The 21,536-nt window shown below is 41.5% G+C and overlaps 2 protein-coding genes across 4 annotated transcripts; one reads left to right on the forward strand and one right to left on the reverse strand.

The window, feature by feature from the left end:
* Positions 1 to 3,664: 3,664 nt before the first annotated feature.
* On the forward strand, positions 3,665 to 8,540 carry zdhhc16b (zDHHC palmitoyltransferase 16b). Of its 2 annotated transcripts, XR_003842228.1 has the most exons (10): positions 3,665 to 3,987; positions 4,080 to 4,274; positions 4,573 to 4,661; positions 4,760 to 4,788; positions 5,154 to 5,287; positions 5,699 to 5,784; positions 5,884 to 6,007; positions 6,574 to 6,644; positions 7,223 to 7,486; positions 7,633 to 8,540. XR_003842228.1 is itself a non-coding variant. In XM_029527500.1 (9 exons), the coding sequence occupies exons 1-9, from the start codon at positions 3,715 to 3,717 to the stop codon at positions 7,323 to 7,325; spliced, it is 1,104 nt and encodes a 367-aa protein (XP_029383360.1). In that variant the 5' UTR covers positions 3,665 to 3,714; the 3' UTR covers positions 7,326 to 8,540. The 2 variants fall into 2 exon arrangements, 1 of the variants encoding a protein (XP_029383360.1); XM_029527500.1 differs by having other exon boundaries at positions 7,223 to 8,540.
* Position 8,541: 1 nt separating this feature from the next.
* Positions 8,542 to 21,478, reverse strand: mms19 (MMS19 homolog, cytosolic iron-sulfur assembly component). 2 transcript variants are annotated; one of them, XM_029527499.1, is made up of 31 exons: positions 21,373 to 21,460; positions 20,839 to 20,887; positions 20,424 to 20,524; positions 20,129 to 20,214; positions 19,864 to 19,938; positions 19,556 to 19,625; positions 19,103 to 19,231; positions 18,848 to 18,909; positions 18,011 to 18,097; positions 17,856 to 17,930; positions 17,561 to 17,638; positions 16,983 to 17,121; positions 16,013 to 16,167; positions 15,757 to 15,835; positions 15,256 to 15,381; positions 15,095 to 15,176; positions 14,760 to 14,883; positions 14,412 to 14,508; positions 13,731 to 13,886; positions 13,493 to 13,592; positions 12,837 to 12,939; positions 12,565 to 12,636; positions 12,335 to 12,461; positions 12,153 to 12,259; positions 11,878 to 11,934; positions 11,551 to 11,737; positions 11,329 to 11,411; positions 11,070 to 11,234; positions 10,776 to 10,835; positions 9,892 to 9,992; positions 8,542 to 9,795 (listed from the first exon to the last, which is right to left on the reverse strand). In XM_029527499.1, exons 1-31 carry the CDS (start codon positions 21,458 to 21,460, stop codon positions 9,765 to 9,767), a joined length of 3,051 nt encoding a protein of 1,016 aa, XP_029383359.1. In that variant the 3' UTR covers positions 8,542 to 9,764. The 2 variants fall into 2 exon arrangements, with proteins under 2 accessions (XP_029383359.1, XP_029383358.1); XM_029527498.1 differs by having other exon boundaries at positions 8,545 to 9,795; positions 14,412 to 14,573; positions 14,786 to 14,883; positions 21,373 to 21,478.
* Positions 21,479 to 21,536: the final 58 nt, after the last annotated feature.

Consider the following 21,536-nt stretch of genomic DNA (forward strand, 5'->3'; position numbering starts at 1 on the left):
AGAGGAGGTGTCACTCAGACATTCATTTTACGGAGAAATAAGAGCAGAGTGTGGTTTTTTGTAGTCTAACTCATTCATGCTGAGAGTACAGTTGGATTTTTACTCTAAGTAAATAAATGAATAAATAGCTCTAAAAAAAAAAAAAAAAAAAAAAAAAGGCAGGTCAGCGTCCCGTGACACGTGTTTTTGTGTGTGCAGTTGAGTGACACATCTTCACCATAGACAGTCTCCGTGTGACACGCCGGGCTGCGCTCTGTGTTTACTGCAGTTGGTCAGCGGAGACCCGGGCCAACGCCGTGGAGCCGGACCATGACCTGACCGGCACCGGAGGCTCGTCCGCCCCCTTTTACCCGACCAGGTACAGTCTGTCCGAGCCAAGCGTGGTCTCCCCCCGGGGTCAGACTCATTCACGACAACGGACTTGTTTGCAAGGGCGTGTTGAAACCAGCGCAGGCAGCAGGCAGCTAGCTAGTTAGCTAACACTGGAGGAAGGTGAGAGGCTGAGCTGGTGTGATGGTTGGCAGCCAAGATGAGACTTTTCTCTGAGATGTTCGAGTCTTTTGGTCTGCCAGTGTGAGCGTTGTTCCTCACTCCGCCTTCATTTGGACAAAGGTGTTCAATCCTCTCACTGTCTGCAGCCTCAGGACGCCCAGGCAAGAAGATTTTAACTCTTAAAATTCGGGATTTGCACCAAACATTACGACATGACGATGAATGTTGGTGCTGCAGCCAACGCAGCCTTAAAGATCTGAGATCTGAGATTTGATGATGAAGATGGTGAAGAGGAGGAGGGGAATAAAATCACTGCCGTCAAAATGATGAGCAATAATGTATTGTAGTTTGTAAGAGCGAGAAAACGAGACTCCCAAATTCAGGCTCCATGAAAACATAATTTTTTCTTGTGTCGTTATTGTTTTCCCCTTTTAAATGATGTCAAAAAACGTAGCTGATATCAAGACGATATCCTCAGGCTGCTTGTTTATTTGATCACAAAGCAGAGAAAAATCCTCTCAGTGGAAGCAGTGAACACTTCTAATATCCAAAATTTCAATATGACTCCAAATTAATCCGATAGTTGCAGATTAACTGTCTATAAATTGAGCAATCATCAAACGAGTTAATAGTTATTCCTGATCTACACAGTTGTATAATTAACTGTTGCATAAAAACACTCAGCGGCTACAAACATTTAGTTGTGATTCCTCCTGCGTGTGTCAGAGGTTCCTGGTGTGCAGCAGGTAAATGAGCACAGTAAGTCCTAACTTGCTTCTTCACAGCTACCCGGCACAGAGGATAGGTGGTTATCAGAGAAAGAAAACACACCTGTGCTCCATGACAGAGTTGGGTAATGGATATACAAGCCAAGACTGCATAAAATATTTTTATTACCACAATCCAGCTGTTGAAAAACGATTCTTTTTTTTGCCCCTTGTTATGTAAAATTACCAAGAATAGAGTCCAGTCCAGTGTGACTTTTGTCTCTAGACTTCCCTGATCGTCTGAACAAATATTTATTTGTGGTTATTAGGTTACTCTTTTTTTAAGTCTTTGTGATCTGTAGCCATCAAATATTGTTCTAAAATATATTACAGAATAAATTATTTGCAATCAGCATAATTAGCTTTTCATTCGAATTTCATCAATTAACTTGTGTCTTTATGAGATTAATGTTTTTACAATTCCACTGAAAAGACAGCGTTGGCCGCATTAAACTGAAAACAGCCTAAAGGAGGGGAAAAAAAAGGCAGCAAGGTCAGCTTCCTCTGTGCCTGAGTCTGTTCAGAGGCAGAGGACGAAGTAAAGCTTATTACATCGAGACACACTGCCAGTGATCTTCCTTTCTTCTCAGACCAGATTTAGGCCGGCAGGTTGCCATAGAGACTGTGGTGCCCTGGTATGTGCCAATCTCTGGTGTTCTGTCTGCCAGGCTTGCCGCATGGAGATTAATATTGTGCTTTTAACGCTGAGCTTAGTCAGCCAGCAGAGGTGTTGCTGAGTGTGCGGTTCATTTCAGGCCATTCTCCTTCTCTCACATCATATTGGGTTCAGCCCTTATATCCACCGCTAACACGTTCAATTTAACCTTAACTTTCATTCACATAGTATTTTTGTCTAACTTCTGGTTTTTCCTCCAAACGTGATCAGGCAGATTATAAACAGGATAAGAGGTGAACACTTTCATTTGTCTTGAAGCCCAAAGCCTGCAAAAACTGTATGGTACAGTAAATGTAGAAATAATAAACTTTAAGGGTGGTTTCTATCAGAGTGGTCACTTTGGCATTGTATTTTCACAGAAAAAATAAAATATCCCAATTTTAGCAGAGTTCTGAACCAAACAAGCTTGTTATAGAATATGATTCGTAGACCTGGGTGTCAGTTCTTCATATAAAGTATGCTGTGACACATTTTAGCTATAAAATATCAACTCCTTTGATTTGGATTCTGCTAATCTCACCTTGATTCTGCAGCTGCAAGGAGCACAGTCTGTCCTAAAGGCTCCCGTAGCCATCTGTGCTTTGCATTCTGGGATGCAACCTACTCAAGCCAACGGATGCAACCAGCTGGCAGAGAATAAATTAATGTCTGACCCAGACATTCCTAAAAACAAACTATTTGCCCTCTTCTCTTCTCATCTCCGTTCCATATGCTAACATGTCAACTTCTCATTGTAAAAAGAAAGAGAATCAAAGGTTGGAAATCAACACTTAACCAACTCATCCTCTAATCGGGACCAGAGAAAATAAACTAGGTTTTCTTCAACTTCACACTACATTTTCAGCTTCCTGTCCCATATCACTGTGGAAGTAAATGCAATATAATTGAACTGAATGAAGTACCAAAGAATTTAGAGTAATTATACTAATGTCATAGAATTAATGATATAATGCCATGATTTATTAATGTTGAGTGCTGGACCGCTTTAATGAACACAGAATTGGAAACCTGACGATGTCATTGTGTTTAACATTGACAGATGGGAGATGTGAGTTTGTGTTTGTGTTCAAATTCATTTCAAATGGCCGTTATGTGTTTGTGCTGAATAATGATATAAAGCCTGCATTGGCAGTGGTCACCGTGAGAGGTCCAATAGCATTGTATGGAAGGAAAAACAGATTGTTGCCTGGATTTTCTGTTACTGGTCACTGAAGGACCCTGATTAGCATGTCTCATTATTAATGCCATCTTATTTTGGAGAACCTGAACAAGCCTTATCTGTGTAACCAATACTCACTTTCATGAAATGATGCCCCAGGATCAGGTAGCCTCTTTATTTCCTTCTTACAACATTCATCCCTTCGTGTTTCCCTCTTATAGAGTTACCACTGAGCAGGTTTCTCTGAGTTCTTTGGCCTGGAGATCTGAATTTGCTGTGAATTATTAACAGAAGAAGTTTACGTCCTGGGGTTGATGGGTGAAGCTCATTGCCTGACAGCTCGTGTCCCCGTTTGCTGTGCTTTCTAGGAGTGACGCTGTATCCTGCCTGTTCTCTTGTGTCAGAGCTCACTCCTTTTGTCAGTTACCTATTCAAATGCAGCAGCAGCTGTTAGAACTGCTCCTGAGCCGGACATGACGATGGAGTCAGTGGTCATCAGGCTTCGCTGTGAAGAGCTGCTGTTTTATCTAGCCTGCGCTTCTAACTTTTGGTGCGTGTGTCTGTGTGTGTGTGTCTGCCTGAAAGGCAGAGTGTGTAGGAGAGGAGGTGGCGGTGGTGGCATGCGTATGGGCAGCAGCTGGAGGTGGCAGCTCTCCCGGGCCATGCGACTCGCACTGCGCTGGTGCCGGCTGTGCCGCCCGCAGAGAGGAGGGGGGCGAGGCGGGGGGAACAAACCGTGGATGAACGGGAAGCTGCTGGCGCTTTGGAGCTACACCAAACTGCTGCTCAAGTCGCTGTATTACAACAGCCTCAACAACTCGGACACTCTGCTGGACTGTGTGTTCGAACCGATCTACTGGATTGTAGACAACGTGACCCGCTGGTTCGGAGTGGTGAGCTTCCCTCTCTACTTGTTTTTATTCTTTGTCTACACTTTGAACTTGTTGTCTCACCTTCATTTGTCTTTTCACTCTCTCTCTCTCAGGTGTTTGTCTGTCTGGTCACCCTCCTGACGACCTCAGTCGTGGTCATCGTCTACCTGTTCATCCTCCCCACGATCATCAGCACCTACCCTGCACACTGGGTGGTGTGGCACCTCTGCTGTGGCCACTGGCTTCTCATCATGGTGGTCTTCCATTACTACAAGGCCACCACCACCCCCCCAGGACACCCACCCAAGGTACCATCTCCTCTCAGCTCTGATGGACTTTACAGAAATTACAGAAACTATTGACCATTTATCAAGAGGATCACCGTTTTAATCTCATGTAGACACCTCGTAGAGTTGGATGGCTGTGTCTTGCAGATGACCGTGATGATATCACAGTGACAAAGTCTCTCCAAAGACATATAAAGAAATTCCAGTTATTCCCAAAGGATTTTATTGCAACAGAAAAAAAATGCAGGTTCTTCTTGTCTCAATTGCAGGCGTAACGTATTTACTTAATCTTACAAAGTATCTTTTCCCCATATTGTAGGACAACATTCATATTCCCTCAGTGTCCATCTGTAAGAAGTGTATCACTCCAAAGCCACCCAGGACGCACCACTGCAGCATCTGCAATGTGTAAGAGAATTTTCCAGCACTGTCCCTGAGACCCATTTCAGTTTATAATTCAGTGTGATTGTTTTCTGTAAATGGTCCATTTATTGGTTATTCTGCAGATGTGTTTTGAAGATGGATCACCACTGTCGTATCCTTTAAAAAACAAAAAAACCCAAAATGGAACAGCAAGTAAAAGGAAAGTAAGTTATTTTTACGGAAAGGTCCCATATCATCTTAAATGTAGATGTCCACGTCTTCTTTGATTAGAAATCAGGTCTAGGTTCTTTATTACGAGTTTGAACTCCACTGAGAAATCGGCTGACTCACCTGTTGTTAATGCATCTCTAGAGAATAGAAACTACACATGGCTGGTGTTTGGTTCTTAAATTCACAAACATATTTTATGGATATAAATAAAACACCGGCCAATGTAAAATATGGGAATAAGTGTTTGTTTTTTGTTTTTTTTTTTATTTCCCCCATTTTTAATTGTTGACCTGAACATATCACCAGCATGGCTCAACAACTGCGTGGGCCATTTCAATCATCGCTACTTCTTCTCCTTCTGCCTCTACATGACTCTTGGCTGCATCTACTGCAGCATCAGCAGCAGGGACTTATTTCTGGAGGCATACGGTGCTATAGAGGTGAGACATGTCTGAACAAAGGCTGGTTTTATCAGCACAGGAAACTGGATGTCTTCTCTTAGAAGAGTCCTCCAGTTCAGTTGAGCTACGATTAGATTTCCTTTTTCCATGAAGTTTGTCATTGCATTCGTTTGTCGCTGCAGCCAGACAGTAATAAGAAGTCAGAAGTTGATCTCAAGTGGCAAAAGGCATGTGAAACAGGAGACCTGAAAACAATCTTGGATTTCTGCTCTCATATTTACTCCCTACCTGTGGGGGTGGTTAGTTTTCTCAATTGTAAAGAAACATTTCTGTCTAGTCTGAGCAAAGTTAGACTGAACTCCTGTACATCATGAACAGTGTTATCCTGAACTAAAATGAAATATTTTTAAACATTTCTGTAAGTTACGTCAGATTTTTCCATCCCCTCAGAGCTATTATCAGACCCCGTCTCCAGACTACAGCTTTAAAGAAACCACTGCTCACAAGAGTGTCATCTTCCTGTGGGTGCTGACCAGGCGAGCAACACTTTACTACTACCATCATTCTGTTTTGTTTACAAATCAAAGGAAGGTTATAATATGGACCCCTACCCCTCCTCCTCTTCCTCCCCCCAGCTCGGTGGCAGTAGCTCTAGGAGGACTCACCCTGTGGCATGCCATACTCATCAGCAGAGGGGAGACTAGCGTGGAGCGCCACATCAACCGCAAAGAGACCATAAGACTCAAGGAGAAGGGCAAGGTACATGGAGCATTGCGCAGCTGCTTTTAGCTCTGCAAAGAACCTTTTTCCTTTTTTTTTGAAACCAGAATAAACCACATTTGGAGGAGTAGGTGGAGCTGAGGAAGAGTAAGGGCTGGATCTGACCTGCTCTGTATTCTATCCTGATTGGGAGTAGCCACGCTCCAGTGCATACCCTGTTTTATGGTCTATTTTACTCTAAATGGAACCATCATTAAAAAAAAAAAAAAAAGACTTCATGTTGTTTAGAAGACCATAAACTCACCAGGAAAATGTTTACTGGGCTAATAAATCAAGTCAGAAGTAGGGCCATTTTTGACTTCAATGAAATCTTTTCAGAAGCGGTGGAGTCGCTCCCTTGTCTGGTCTTAGATAGTGCGCTGGTTTTGGATTCTTCACTTTTCAGCCCTCAATCCTCAATCCTCGTTTCCTTTTTTATGCAGTCTATGGAAATAAGAGAAAATGCCAAACTTTCCGATTAAAAGACGGCTTGTTAATTCTGTCAATGTTTGATACCAAATCCATCTTTTAAAATGGCTGCTGACGTTACTTCTGTCACAATGCAGGTGTTCAGAAATCCATATCATCGCGGTAAAGTGAACAACTGGAAGTTACTGTTTGGTGTGGAGAAAAGGAGGTGAGTTCAGTTTAATGTTTTCCTGAACTGTGCATGAAATCACATCACATTTATCATATCACACACACTTAGATACACAGCTACACTCACGTTTATCATTATTATCCTGGATTTTCTTTTCATCCTAACAACCTTTGAGATTCATCTGAAGAAAGAACACAGAAAGCATTAATATAGGAGTCTGGACTAAGTCTAACATAAAAGAAACGAGTGAAATGCAAAATAGAAAAAAATCAGAATTATAAATTAAATGAAAGAAAATAAGGCCATATCTCAGATGCTATGAAGTATAATAGAGGTAAACCAACACAAAGCTTAGGCCCACAGTCATAGCAGATGACAGTGCATTACTTTCTGTTGAAGTTAATTGTTAAGTAAATTGAAGTATCCCCCTCAAACCTTTGCACTTTTCAACACAACTGTCTGCATATGAATTGTAAAAATAGCCAGTTGCCATATTTATGGTTTTGTTTACAACCAGAGCTTGTGTGTCATCCACTTTATTACCTCACTTTAAATCTTTAAAATGCGCTCTGTTGCTTTAAGCTGTATTTTCATTTAAACGTTGTGTGTTTTAGTCACTGGATCACACAGGTCCTGTTACCCTCCAGCCATCTTCCCATGGGAGACGGCATCATGTGGGACTGCACCTTCACCAGGAGAGACCCCATGGCCATCTGACTGTCATCCTTTTTTCTTTTTCTTTTTTTTTTTTTTTAAACCATCTCCCAAACTTTTTATCCTGCATCTCAGACTCCAAGCAACAACGCTGCTGTGTCAGTGTTGTGAAAACTGTGATGCAGTCTGTCACTACAATTGCTCCACAAGAAAACGGTCGCTTTGTAAGTGAGTGTGGGTGGAAATAACCTCTGGTAAAAAAATCTTTATCCTGTCACCAGTGACTGAGGTGATTTGTAAAAAGGTGCTGCTGGCCAGCGTTGTTGTGAAGTCCAAACATCTTTGTCTCCCCTCTCAAACATTTCTACAGACAACAATGAATTTTTGTGCATTTCCCGCACCAGCACCTCAGCGTCCTCCAACTCACAGCGTCTGATGGAAGAACAGGCCGTTGAGCAGGTGATCTGGGAGGCAACGGGAGATCTTCAGGAAGGTTCAGAGAAGCGGTGTACAGCATTTTAAAGGTGCTGTTATGTTTTTAAATTTAAGCACAATATGACCTGATAACTCTATCACTTTGGCACATGTTGATACTTTGAATTATTGGCATTAAATGGATTACCGACAACATGCTTCGTCCAGACCCTAAACCAAGTCTGCTTATCTTAAATCTGCCGTTTTAAAAAGTGTCCTCGTGACTCGGGTTGAGGACAAATCCAAGTGCTTCTGATCATGACAGGAAAGTATATTTTCAATATGAATTTGTTTTGATAAATGTCCTATGACTATTTAATAATCGTTGTTTTTGGGTGTTTAGATTTAGTGTTTGCCTGCTTGCACCTGCAGTGCTTTGTCGTGTCGTTTTGGAGGGATGATGAAATCTTGTGGTGCAAACTGAAGTTCTGATGCCAAATAGCGAAAAACCAAGTTTGATTCATAGCTCAACTTTCTGATTTAGCTGATGATGTTTAGATGAAGACACCACACAGTGCTCTTGGTTCCTTATGTAACATTTCCTTCTTAGATAATGATGAAAAAAGTGTTGTGTGCCTTGTTTGGCAGTCTTTATATGGAGGCACCTTAAATGTGAGTAAAGGCACTGTGACTTTTAAGAATTTTTTAATTCCTTTTAGAGTTTTCTGCCTAATGTGGTAATTTCCAGACCTATAGTTGCCATAGAGACACAATGTGTAGGCGTAATAACATTTGTGACCAATTGGAGCTGTGCTCCTGTTTGAATCTTTTTTTTTTTTTTTTAATAAAACAAGTCTTTGATATTATCTGGTTTCCATTGCCTAGTGATAAAAAAGACATTTCTGTATTATTAGAAAGAAAAAACTTTTAATGACATCTTAAGTTAGACACGTTAGATATTGTCTACTTCCTTGGCATAAGTGATGCGAGGTCCAGAGGCAGCCAACCTGAAATTACTGAAATGTTAACTAACAGTACTTGTTCAAATAGTGAGTGGGTGAAAGATGTTGGGCATAAAGTCACATAATGTTCAATCAACATTAACATCGGCACAGACATTTAATGATGTAAAATTAATCTTAAAACTTCACCAGGTCAACGGACACCTGACACGTACGAGAGCATGAGTCTGTCAAACTGAAGGTTCACTGGCACATTCACGCACATTTTCCCTTGTCTTTGTAACTCCACCCAGCCAGTGCACAAGTGACACAAAATCAAACGCACCAGCTGTTCCACATTCATCCAGATGAGAATGGCTGTCACAGCCTGCTGGGTTAAGTGCTGCCCTTATTTGACTTGAAATCCACTTTTTTGAGTGCAGTGAAGTGGATCTTTAGCAGTCATCCCAACTCTACTGGCTCTAAAGTTTCATCAAAGAGAAAATGTTGCTGCTGCATTTCAGGAGAACTCACCAGGCACTGCACTGACTTTTCCACTGACACACAGAAGTTAGATTACATTCACAAAAACCAGTTGATGAACTTTGAGTTATTTGCCAAGCAAATATTTGTCTCATTTAATTCTGATGATTCTGATTTCTGGGAGGCCATTTTTGATCATTTTAGCTGCTGATCTGACGAAGAAAGAGATAAAACTTGTGCCTCTTTGTGATTGTAAGCAAAAGTAAATTATACACAACTAAGATGTTGACACAAATCCTTTTGCTGTGATATGTAGAGAAAAAGATAACAACATTAGGCATGTTACACATTAATATTCATAAACCTGTAATTTTCAGTCTTTTAACTTAGACTAAGCTCCTCAGTCAGTCCATATTGTCTTACTTGTGCGTTCATGAAGATAGAAATGCTCACAATGAAAATGTTTCAGCTGGAGGGATGCTGGAAGATCCTTAGACTGGATGGGGAGGGGGAGCACTGGAGAGTGTGACTGAGGGGTGAGAGCTGCATAGCTCTGATCCTGGACACCTTTTCATAAAGACTGAGGCTCCCAGCTGTGTCTTCTTCCAAGTGCAGGAGGGGTAAAAAGGGAAACTAGGGTCGTGTTCATCTGTCCTCAGTAAAATCACCTTCCCCCAGGACTTCCCAAGAGGAACCTATGGGGGGGAAGTAACCACAGGAGAAGAATTATTGCAGTACTGAGGTAAACTGCATGACGCCTCATGTGATGAGGTGATTTGACTAATTCTTACCATTTGCCTCGTGCCTGAACTGCTTCGCTCCTCACCAGCCTCTTCTTGTCATCCAGAGGTTGGGCCAGAGCTCGCAGCACCCGGGCCCGAAATGGCAAAATCTGAAAGAGTGAAGAGTCTTTTCTTTTTCTATTCCTCTGTTGCAGGGTACAAGTTCACAACAACACAGGTAGTAACTTATGGCCTATTTGTGGTTTGTCACTGCCCCAGGACATTGACGACGACATCACAAAGGTATTTGTCAGTGTCTGAAGGGTAGAGGTGGTACAGCAGGTGAGTCAGGACTTGCTTACTTCAGGGGTTGGCTCTTTGAATCTCTTTTTTTGGGGTATGCCATGCCTTTATTCAATGTGAGGAAACAGGAAGTGGAGAGCCAGAGAGGGAGAGGAACATGCAGGAAAGATCAGGGACGTCTGCTCAGAGCTGATTTGTTCGATAGCTCCACAGTGAACTATTTTTAGACTTCATCAGGGACAGGGTTTCTTCCAGTGTTCATAACCAGCATTAAGCATAGTAATGCAGTAATAAAGAGACCTAACTAACTTTTGTCTTTAGAATAATGAGATAATGGGGATGGATGAAAAACTTTGCTCCCACAGTCTGCAAACAAGATGCTCGTTCTTTCTCAGTCCAGAGAGTAAATGAGCTTCCTCAACATATAAAAAGCCCCAAATGACTTCACTGGAGAATCCACTGAGGTGCAGAGACATTATGGGCTGGAAATTTTTCAGTCAATCAAGTAAAAAAAAAAAAAAAAAAAAAGTTCCTTTAGAGATCAATTTTACTTCTCTTGATCATGAAGAGATTTCAAATTTGAGATTTTCATGGAAAGTAATCAACAGCTCAACAAATTTTCCAACATTTAAACAAGTTTGGAGTTTCACCTCATATTCAGGGAAGCAGGACAGAGCACGGATGCAGCGCAGAGAGGCAATCCTGACGCTCTGTGACAAACAGGAGACAAACAACAAAGTCACAAGCTCACAAGTCATTCTCCATATGACTTAATTGGATACAGCATTGTTCTCCAACTGTAAATGTGTGCAGTGTGAACCTGGCTTCAATTTGAAGGTGAACATGTTGCTGTTTACGTTCAACATTACCCAGGTGATACTTAAAATCACACCAGTCATAAGAGAACAGTCAGATCAGGTCTCAGGGCTGGAGGTCTAACTAACCATGGCTGGACTAGAGATGAGGGCCAGCAACCTGCTGACCAAAGCCTCGAGCTGCTGAATGAGAGCTGGTGGTGGATCTATGAGGACAGGCTCTAGACAGGACAGGGTGGACAGCTGGACGCCCTGATCGGGACACGACAGGGCCTCCAGGAGCAGCGATAGGAGCTGGACAGGGACATAAACACTTCACATTACTTTCCTAATTAGTCCTATAACACAATTTTGCCATTTGAGTATGATCATCTTCCTTCTTCCTCACCGCTGGTAGTTCAGTGACTTGGACCTGCTTTGGCAATTTGTTGACTATGTTGGACAGAGCCTTCAGGTAGTTGGGCTTTTTCTCTGGAGAAAAGACAGACAGCGGACAAAGTTTAACAAATGGAAGAAAACAGGGACAAACACTTGCCTAAATTCTAAAATCCAACTAAAAGCCCCCCGGAAACCCTGAAATCCTTTGAAATCCTCAGTACTGCTGTGGTACCTTGCGGTGCAGCATTGAAGCCCTGGACCAACTTTGCTGAATTCTCGCTGAAGAAGCGCTGGCGGTACATGATGCGAACGTCGGCATGGCAACTACGGTTCAGGACGTCAGCAGAGTCGCTCATCAGAAGTGAGAAGCCATCTGCTGCCATCGGACCAAGGTCAGCATCATCAAGCAGAGAGAAGAGCTTCAACAGCAGAGAATGAGGTGACATTTAGAAAACTAAATATGTAAAAGCTGAAAAAGCTTTTACTCCAGTTAGTTACTTAGCACCAGGGAGCGGCCATTTTAAAATGAAACTTAAGTAGTGTGAGTGTGAGTATTTACCTTGTCAGTCAGTGTTGTGCACAGTGGGTGGTATCGTAGAAGTAAAGCCTTGGCCACCTGGAGGCAAAAGAAAACTCATTGCATTTGCTGCTTAAACTGAAATAACTTCATTTAACTTCATTCTATTACTCAGCTACATTTACTCATTGATGCTTGATGATAAACAAGCAAAAGTAAACGAAACTCTCTGTATTTTTATATAACAAGTGTTTTGCAGCGTGAGACAATAATATAAAGGAATGCAGCAGTCATATTGGAAACAGCGTGACTCTCACCCAGATCAACAGGGTGAACGCCTGAATGCGTGCAGGGGAACATGGAGAGTCCAACTCTGTACACACTCTCTTAATTGTTCTCTGAATGAGGCTGTCGAGAAAATCACCTGAAGAAGAAACCCAAACCATCACCAACGTTTTATTTGAAGCCAAAAGACATGCGACTCCAGTGAGAAACTGACCCTGTGAGTGCTTGTTGAGCAGCCCAGCGAAGCACTTCGCAGCAGAGTTGTATGGCAGCGGGTGGCTGCAGGTGCAGCTCATCTCCTCCAGCTGTGACAGCAGCTGGTCTATCTCGGGCACCTCCACCTTGACAACACAAAGAACTCAGATCCAATCCACCCTCAGAAACCAAAACTATGGCCCTCAAGACTTTCAGTAAACTCTGAATCAGATGTTGAAGATGACTCACATTGCGAGGTAATGAACATACGCAGCCCATGAGCAGACAAACCATGTGAGACTGGCTCAGTGAGTCATGCTTCTGAGAAAACATTACCACAAACATCAGGTTATATTGACAAATCATTTCATAAATGACCTATAGATTGGTAGGGGAATAAAATACTGAGTATGTAAATCAATACATCCAACTGCACAGTGAACAAATAATGTGGAGCGATAAAGAGATGATATTTAAAGAAAACTGTTTATTCGTATAAGCAGCTTCCTGTCCATACAGACCTTGAGCAGCTGGACGTGTGAAGGGATGGAGTTGTCAGGCAAAAAGGAGACATCACCATGCAGGAAGAGAGAGACGGCCTTTGATGCTGTCTCTCCCGCCAGCCTGATGACGTGAAACAGACAGAGAGGAAAACCACACAACCAAATGTGAGAAACAGAACAGTCACATTTAGAGTTCACATTCAAAGGCTTGAGCAAAGACCTGAATAATGATTTTAAAATCATTCGACATGAGCAATAAAAGGTTAGAAAAGCGTGAAAAAGTTCTTCAGCTGTAAAATATCAGCGCAAAGGAGACAATACGAGTTTGGTTATGAAGTTCATGCAATAAACCTACAAGTGACACTGTCAACATGTGCTGCTTTAAATACAATATACATGTTTTATTTCTTTGTGCTGAAAACTTTGACTTTTGTATAGTCACATGAAAACACATAACTGTATAGTGTATATATAGTAGCTTTGTTGTGCATAATTTTTTTATAACAAAGATGTTATGTTTCCTAGTGTGCTTTCAATTAGTACAAATATTTAGATTTAAAAAATTTCCTCAACATTATGATGCTGCGGTTTTGCAGCATGGTTACGTGCGTATTCATGAAAAAGAAAAAAATTGAACAAAACCAAAAAAAGAAAGGCAGAGAGCTTGTACTGACTTTGGCTGTAGCCTGGAGCAGGACGTGCTGATGACAGGCACCATGGCACACAAGACTGTCTCCTCCACCAGAGGACTACAGCAACCAGAGGACCCCTCGCCTGCAAAGCAAGAACCAGCAGGACGTTGGTTTAAAAAAAAAAAAAAAAGACTACTTATACAGGCTTGTGATAGTTGAGTCAGGGATTAAGGTTGACGGATTATATTATGGTGAAATCAAGTCACAAAGTTCTCCTCACCCTGTACTGATGCTTGGAGTGCCAGTGAGAGCAGACGTGGGATGATGAAGTCGTGGAAGCATCGTCCTGTCTCCTCGGTGTCCTGAACTTGCTCTGCTATCCTCTGGAGGCTGCAGCAAGCCGAAACCACCTCCTCCACTGAGAAATTGACGCTACCTGGAAACAACGAGAAATTACATTTCTTCATTCATTCAAGTTTGAATAACAGTAAAAATCCACATAAAATCTATTATTTTGGTAGACTATGTTTGCCATGAGTTTCAATTTCAGCTGGAATGGTCATTTTGCATGTTAATCGTGGAAACAATGTATTGTGATTTTTGTTGTTGTCTGAACCAAACGACTCTTACATCTGCGTAAAATGATTAGTGCATTTTACCTTCATAGCAGAAATTGCAGTTCCTTTGATCCAAATATTACACTCACTCACGTAACCATTCATCTTTAGTCATTACTTTAGAAACACCAGCATGCTGTAGGTGGGAGATTTGAAGTGCCAGCTGGCATAGATGCAAAATTGATGGCTGACAGGCTTATATTACTCTATCATACCTCCTGTCCTGCTACTGACTTTCTTCACACAGGTTTCAAGCTTACAAATGTTGCTATACAGTATTGAAACTGACACTGGTTACTTCCATCTGTACTACTTCACGGTGAGCCCTCGTTGTAGAGAGATACCTGTGTGTGCTGAACTGAGGACCTCCAGGAGGACAGGCGTGCTCTCCCATACAACGCTTGGCTGGGTGGACACTGCAGCCAGAGTAGCCAAAGACCGCTGGCGCATTGCATGATGGGAATGCTTTTCAGGAACCACTTCGTTAGTTTCTAGATACATGGGCTCTGTTGACAGAAGAGGAGAGATTGGTCAGGTTTATTATGCAAAGATCTGTGTCCTTTACTTAACACTGACTGACTTATTTAATATTTGATTTAGTTATTTTGAAATCAGTGCTAAAAAATTAAGTACTAACTAGGGACAAGCATTAACCTCTATACCATGTTTTTGCATATCCATCCAGATGTCACATTTTGAACACAGGCTTGCCACATACCAGAAAATATCTCCTTCTTTAGTCTTGGGATCATTTTATTGATAAAAGCTTCTGGGTGTAGTTCTGCTAAGGCTCCGGCACACTCTACCACAGCCAGACTGGAGACACAAACAGGACAAAGACAGATGGACGTCATTTACGTTTAGTTTGATTACATCTCAACACTGAATGGCAAAAAAATGAAAGAGACTAAATCAAAGAAAGAAACTATAAACCTGTTAATCTGATCTAATGGAGTGTAAGTGCTCAAAGGGAGTGTGATTGTTAAGGTAAAAGCAATCGTGAGTGTTGTTTCCACCCATAGCTGACCTGACTTTATCATCCTCCTCCGTCAGCACCAGTTTGGTCAGGTGATCAACAGCCAGCTCAATATCAGAGTCCAACAGCAGCCCTGAGAGAGAAAAGTCATATTTGACACTGGGCTGAATTTCTGAGGGACCCAGTACGTTTTGGAAATGATCGTAGCTCACCTGTCTGTTGTGCCAGTGAGGTGAGCATGGAGGTTGCTGTGATCTGCAGGCTGGCATTAGTTTCTGACAACGCTGAAAACACCATGCTACACAGAGATTCACGGAAGGCTAGTAAAACCCTCTCATCTAATGTGCAGGGGAGAAACACACAAAGAAAGGAGAAGCTCAAATCAGGGCTTGGTTCTGAAAATTTAAGGGAAGTAAAGTGCCCAAAGTCTAGACGGCTATTGTCCACACAGAAGCCAGGCTCCTCTGACAATCATACCATAAACATATGCAGAAACACATGGCAATACTTCTGGAAAACCTGTGATTTAAAGTGATGAAACATTTAACATTTAGGAGTAAATCCCAGGAGTCCAAGATATCCAGATGTTACCTGGGGAACAATTCATTACTATTGTTGATAATCTTAAAATGTGGAAAGAACGATATCTAAATTGTATACTTATTCAAATGTGAGATGAGGACATTGTGAAGAATAATGAATACAGCCCTCACCGTTGTCTAATGGCTGACTGGTTTTTACTGACTGGATGAATTTCAGCACCACCTCCAATAACGTCCGTCTATGGGAACACTGGTCAGAGAGGGAAAGTTGGGGTTTTTTGATTATAGTAAAGTTGCAACAGCAGGAAAATTATTCAATAAAGATTGTGTTGATGTTCAGACAGACAACAGCGCTATTCTCTGGATCAACAGGCAACTCATATTAAACAAATGCACATCTGGCAGTCCGTCAGTTGCATTTATTTACCTGTGTTCTGCTGCTGAACTGATCCATGAGAGAGGGCATGACCGCTGCTGTTACAATGTGGCTCGCCCTGTTCGAGGCACTGCAGGCTGCCTGCAGCAGCTTGGCACTGGGCCATACCAGCTTCAGGTCCATCTCACACAGGTGATGTTTGCAGTCTGGAACAGCATCACATTCACATTTTTGAACGAAGTCACTGGACTTTTACTGCAGACACTGACAAGTTGATTTCCTCCGGAACAGTTGAGCTGTGTTGTTTGAGCAGGGAGAGGTTCTCTGCTATAAAAAGCCGATTTAGTAAACAGGCGTAATTGTTACTTTCATTTAATGTGTTTGTATGTAACTATAGAGGAATGACCGCTAAATGTCAGCTAAATCAGCTAAATCAGCTAAATGTTTAAAAGCTTTGAGTTGGAAAGTTCTTTGTGTATTAATCTTTACTTGAACTATAAATACTGACCTTTAAAAATTAACCAACTTAAAGGTCTACATTTAAATGACATTCAAAAATGCCTGCAAGATCTTGGAATTTTATAAAAAAAAAAAAAAAAAGTTTTATCTTACTTATTTAATAAATTTCTACAAGTTTATAACAGAGTAGTGTTGGTTGATAGGTTCCCATAACAGTAGCTTCATCTGTTCATCATCTGCTGACAAGTGAAATTAACCACAAAAGTAAAAAGTCATTGTTGCATTTCCTCCACTAGAGGTACACTGCAGCAAAGCTTCCCATGACCACAGTGTTGATTAATTTAGCTCATCAGTTCTGCTTTGCTCTTAATTCAGTTAATTGTTTAACTAGTCATTTTCACTTTTTTTATTTTTTTTATATCATCAGCCTAACCTATTACCCTAACCCCATTAGTATTTGCCTGGGGATTTTAATTTTCTTTTGATCTTTTCATTCACATCTATGTTAAATTTACATACATTTGTAATCATGTGCAAAACGTGTTAGATTGCAGCATTTGACCTTGAAGAACCAGATCCAGGAAGGTTCTTAAAGAATCTTCAGAATCAAAATTGAGCACTGAGCGAGAGAGACAGGAAGTGAGTGCGGTAAGAGCAGCAAGGCCTGCAGACTCAATCCGCTCGCTGGAAGTCTGAAACACCTGCCACAAAACAAAGGAGGGGGAGGTGAATTTAACTTACAGCCACAACTTGTTTTCTCTAGTACAGATGGTTTAAACAGTATTTTAATATAATACATGCGTGATTACACTGCCTGCAGTGATTAGACTTCATCTTGTTTCACTTGGTTTTCAAAAGCCTGAGAAAATGCATTTGCCCCTTTGTTCCCATAAACCTCTTTAATTTAGGTTCTGTCCTGGAGGCTTCAATTATATTTTCTTCTGATGAATGGCCCCTAAAATATGTTGACCCAAAGCTGGTTGACATTAGACTAGCCTTAAAGATGCTTTTTGCTGTTGATGATGGATTTGAAGATTTTCAGATCACTATTAAAAAGTAATCCATACTTCATGTATGAAATGACTGAAAGTCTGGCTTAATAGTGATAAAGTTTTCATATAAATCTGTTTCAAAACAAACCTCTCTACGCAGGGATGTCCACAGTCCCTCGAGGAATTCTGCCAAGTCCTTATGTTCATATTGCGATAAACAAGCAGTCTGGAAAAAACATAAAAGTTTATGTAATAGGCAGATAGGTACAACTTTTACTTACACTCAACATGAATTTGTAGTTTTAACTGTTTAGCAGTAAATCGCTGCATCACATTTATTAATCACACATATAACCTAAGATGTGATATCGGTTTAGTTTCTTCCACACCACAAGATGACCAGCAACACAGAGGATTTTTGAATATGAGCTCAGGAACATTACCAAAGTCTGCAGCGAGTCCAGTTTTGCACTCTGAACATCCGAGTCCAGCTTCTCAATGATGAGAGGCAACAGAAACTGTAACAATAATAAATCATTAGACTTCTCTTGGTCTTACTGTTTCTTTTACTGCAAAAACACAATGTAAATGGTCTTACCTCTGCAAATTTGGGTGTCCCAGTAAGGACGGCCCGAAGCTCTTCAATTAGTTCTTCTTTGGTGATACCATGGGGATCGTTAGGAGGCTGCAGGGGGGGGGGGGGGGTTATTAAAAACAACAGATGATGAAAGCACATACACATTCCCACAAATGTAACGAACAGCACAGCAGAGAGTGGCTCAGAAGTTATGCTCAGTTTTTGTAGAAGTTCGAACGTGCCACTCACATTAGACAGCAACATCTACCAATGTTAAATTCAATTCAATGTCAAAATCTAGCAGCCATTGCCTATGCCAGTTCAATGATTTTTATTTTCTTAAACACACTACCCTCTACCACAGTTACACTAAAACTAATATAGTATTCATTTCAGATTATTGACAGTAATTCTTTAAAAGCAGGCAACAAATTCCTTTAAAACCTCCTTGAATCAAAATTCAAGTGTGCAATACTGTTTCTGTGTTGACAAAGACACAGTCAGCTAAGAGCCGCTGCGCAAATGTGCACACCCATCTACACAAGTTGAATTCACAATTTGACTTCAAGTACTGGCACCACATGAAAATCTGAAGATTTTGGTGTGGTAATAGATCATTGCAGTCATCACACCACGCAAAATGCTCCTCGTTTCCATCATAGGAAACAACCAATAAAGATACTTGATCCTCTATGGTATAAACATATGGCATGTGCATGAGCAGATGGGGAGACTTTGGCTGTATTATTGTTTTCTACAGAATACATCTGAGGTCACAGGAAGTTGATGATGACATTTCTGTCTGCTACACTCTGCTTTCAACAGCTCTCGATTCAAAGCAGCTGAGTAAACACTTACGGGGGTGAAGTCGACGGGAAAATAGCAGGACGTCACTTCAAACAGCTCCTCTGTGAATTTACCTGAGACAGCAAACAGGAAATTAATGTGAGGCTAAAAAGGAAAATGCCAAATTAGCCCAAAGTCTGAGACCTTGGGTTGTGCACTGGACAGTATCAGCGTTAGAAATGGATAGAGCTACAAAAGATGCAACAGTTAGATAAAAGCTGTGTGTTATAGATACAACAGTAAGAGAGATGCTGTACATGCACTCACCCAGATCGTAACCTCTGCGGATTATGTTTTTTGCAATCTTGAACGCCAACAGTAAATTACGAGGGTCCCTCTCACCATCCATTGACTGGACAAAGCCAAACACGAAATCTGTCCCCAAACCCTTCAGTTCTGCGGATTAATCAAACATTCAGTTGTTAAATAGTTGACAGTCGACACACATTTTTCTTTTTTTTTTTGCAGAGGAGTGACAAATTCCAACAAATGAGAATCAGCAATGTTGGAAGAATTACAGAATAGAAAATTTTTTAACCTCTTCCTCAAAATCTGAGGAAGTTGAGGACTGCCAACATGGCATAAACAGCCAAACAATTCACAAAGAGTTCACTGTCTTTAATGGAGGGAAAAAAAAAAAAAAAAAAATCAACAAGTCAGTCTTTCATAGACAGAGCAAAAAAAAAAAAAAAAAAAAAAAAAGTCATTATATGTTTTTACCAGCCTCTCTGGTCTCCATTAGGTTGATGAGCATGTTGTAGACACATGATCTTTCAGCCAGCATCAGAGACTGGAGAAAAATAAGCACACCATAAGCTTACGAGTCACAATGCCTTGATTAGAGATGTTACAACAAAGCATAATGACTAATAAACAGTGACTTTAAGAACACAGACAAAAAAGGAATGACATCAGATTTACAAAACATACAATTCTTTCAAAAAGAAAATGATTACTTGATATGTATTTTAAACAAAAGCATTTCTCATTTAAACATCTTTGAGTTGTCACACAGTGTCAACTCTCACCTGTACATGAACATCCTGGAACAGAGACCTCAGCATGGCTACAGCTGAGCCAGGAGGCAGCACTGTACATTTTGTCTAAAAATAAATAAATAAATCACAAATACGTGAAATTGAAATTTTGCTCTCTGATATCACATCTGGAACTTTTCAAAATGACTCTGAAACCCGCCAGACAGAAAGCAACATAGAAAATTAGCAATCATTTCATCTTACACAGGGTGTTTCAGATGTAGTTTGTCACTAAAAATCATTCACAGACACTTACCAGCGCTCTGAGGCCCTGCAAAACAGGTGGAGTGATCACATAATGATCCTTTAGCCGGTTTTCATAGAAAGCAATCAGCACTTCCACTATGGGGAAGAAGAGCAACCAGCTAAAGTATCACCCTCTGTGTGTGACATTTTACATTCACAGAGAGTAGCATCCAAATTCCGTGTTTAGAATCCTCTCGTGATTGAACTACAATGCTTTGCAAATATTTTTCATGAAGATAGCGCATATATTGGTCTAGATAAGCAAGACAAAAAGGGAGGTTATAAGAAACAGATTAGATGGGTACCTTCTGCCTCTGTAAGAGTTCCATAGCACTCATGCAAAACCTCAGACAGCAGCTGGACCCCTCTGGCTCGAGTGTGAGGCTGAGAGCTTGTCAAACTTGGTCTACAGAGTGAAGAGGAAAAAAAGTGTATGAGCGCAGCTGCTTCTGAAGGATTCTTTTTAAAGCCAGAATTGTGTTAGAACCTTAAAAGACTTCATTTCAAAGCCCACCGATGAGCCATGTTATGGTGATACCACTGAAATGACATATCTGGATGTTTTAGCTTATCATGCACCTGAAACCTCTGTAACTCACATGACAAGTTCATTATCTTACTGAAACAAAGAGAGAAGCTGCATCAAATACAGACACTGCAGACTTGTCAGGCGTTTACATTTTTGCTGTTGTGATGATACTGAAGATGCTGACAACTCACCCCAGTGCTTCCACCAGCTGCAGTATTGTAAACTGTCCTTCCTTGACACCTGAAAACAAACCCAAGTTCTTTGAATTGTCGACCGACTAATGATATGATAACAACACATGAGGACGGCTACTTAAATCGCTGACTGTTACCTACAGATTAACCAGCAGTGCCAAGGTCCAGGGTTCACTGACAGGATGCTTTCAAGACGGACACAAACACGGCAACTAGCAAGCAGGCAGCATGGGGGCTAACCCACAATGAAATGGTGGCCAAATTCACGGTACTAGTCGAGTGACAGTGCAGTGGAACCCTGGGGTTAGATTCAGTGGGTGCTGGCACGGTGACAAAATCAGCAAACTCTGATCACATCGTGTGTTTTGGTGCCCCGACGCCACACAGGATGTTGTGGCGCTAAGTTAGCTAGTTAGGCATCACGCCGTGTCGCGCGTTGCCGTAGCGGGAGCTCGGCGGCCCCGGCTGCTTTATTTCTTTGTGTGCTTCCACGGAAATGCGGCGTAGAACATGAAACGGGGACGCGTTTACCTGTTGCTGTGTCTTTGGCCTTGCTGTCTTGGAGTCCGGAGACAAATTCCTCCACCAGAGACAGCAGCAGGGACCTGTCTGCAGCCATCGTGCCCGTGTACCTCAACTGACACCACGCATGCGCGAAAAGTTATGGGCGAAACGCAACATTGGACACGGTTACA

The sequence above is a fragment of the Echeneis naucrates genome, chromosome 19 (genome assembly GCF_900963305.1).
Source record: "Echeneis naucrates chromosome 19, fEcheNa1.1, whole genome shotgun sequence".
NCBI classification, from domain to species: domain Eukaryota; kingdom Metazoa; phylum Chordata; class Actinopteri; order Carangiformes; family Echeneidae; genus Echeneis; species Echeneis naucrates.

Coding starts and splice junctions, on each gene's coding strand:
- mms19 (XM_029527498.1), bottom strand. CDS start 21,460: ATGGCTGCAGACAGGTCCCTGCTGCTGTCTCTGGTGGAGGAATTTGTC. Junction 17,931..18,010: donor GGACACCCAAATTTGCAGAG/GTAAGACCATTT, acceptor TTATTGTTACAG/TTTCTGTTGCCTCTCATCAT. Junction 15,382..15,756: donor CAGTCAGCCATTAGACAACG/GTGAGGGCTGTA, acceptor CCTGCACATTAG/ATGAGAGGGTTTTACTAGCC.
- zdhhc16b (XM_029527500.1), top strand. CDS start 3,715: ATGCGTATGGGCAGCAGCTGGAGGTGGCAGCTCTCCCGGGCCATGCGA. Junction 3,988..4,079: donor TGACCCGCTGGTTCGGAGTG/GTGAGCTTCCCT, acceptor TCTCTCTCTCAG/GTGTTTGTCTGTCTGGTCAC. Junction 4,662..4,759: donor CACTGCAGCATCTGCAATGT/GTAAGAGAATTT, acceptor GTTATTCTGCAG/ATGTGTTTTGAAGATGGATC.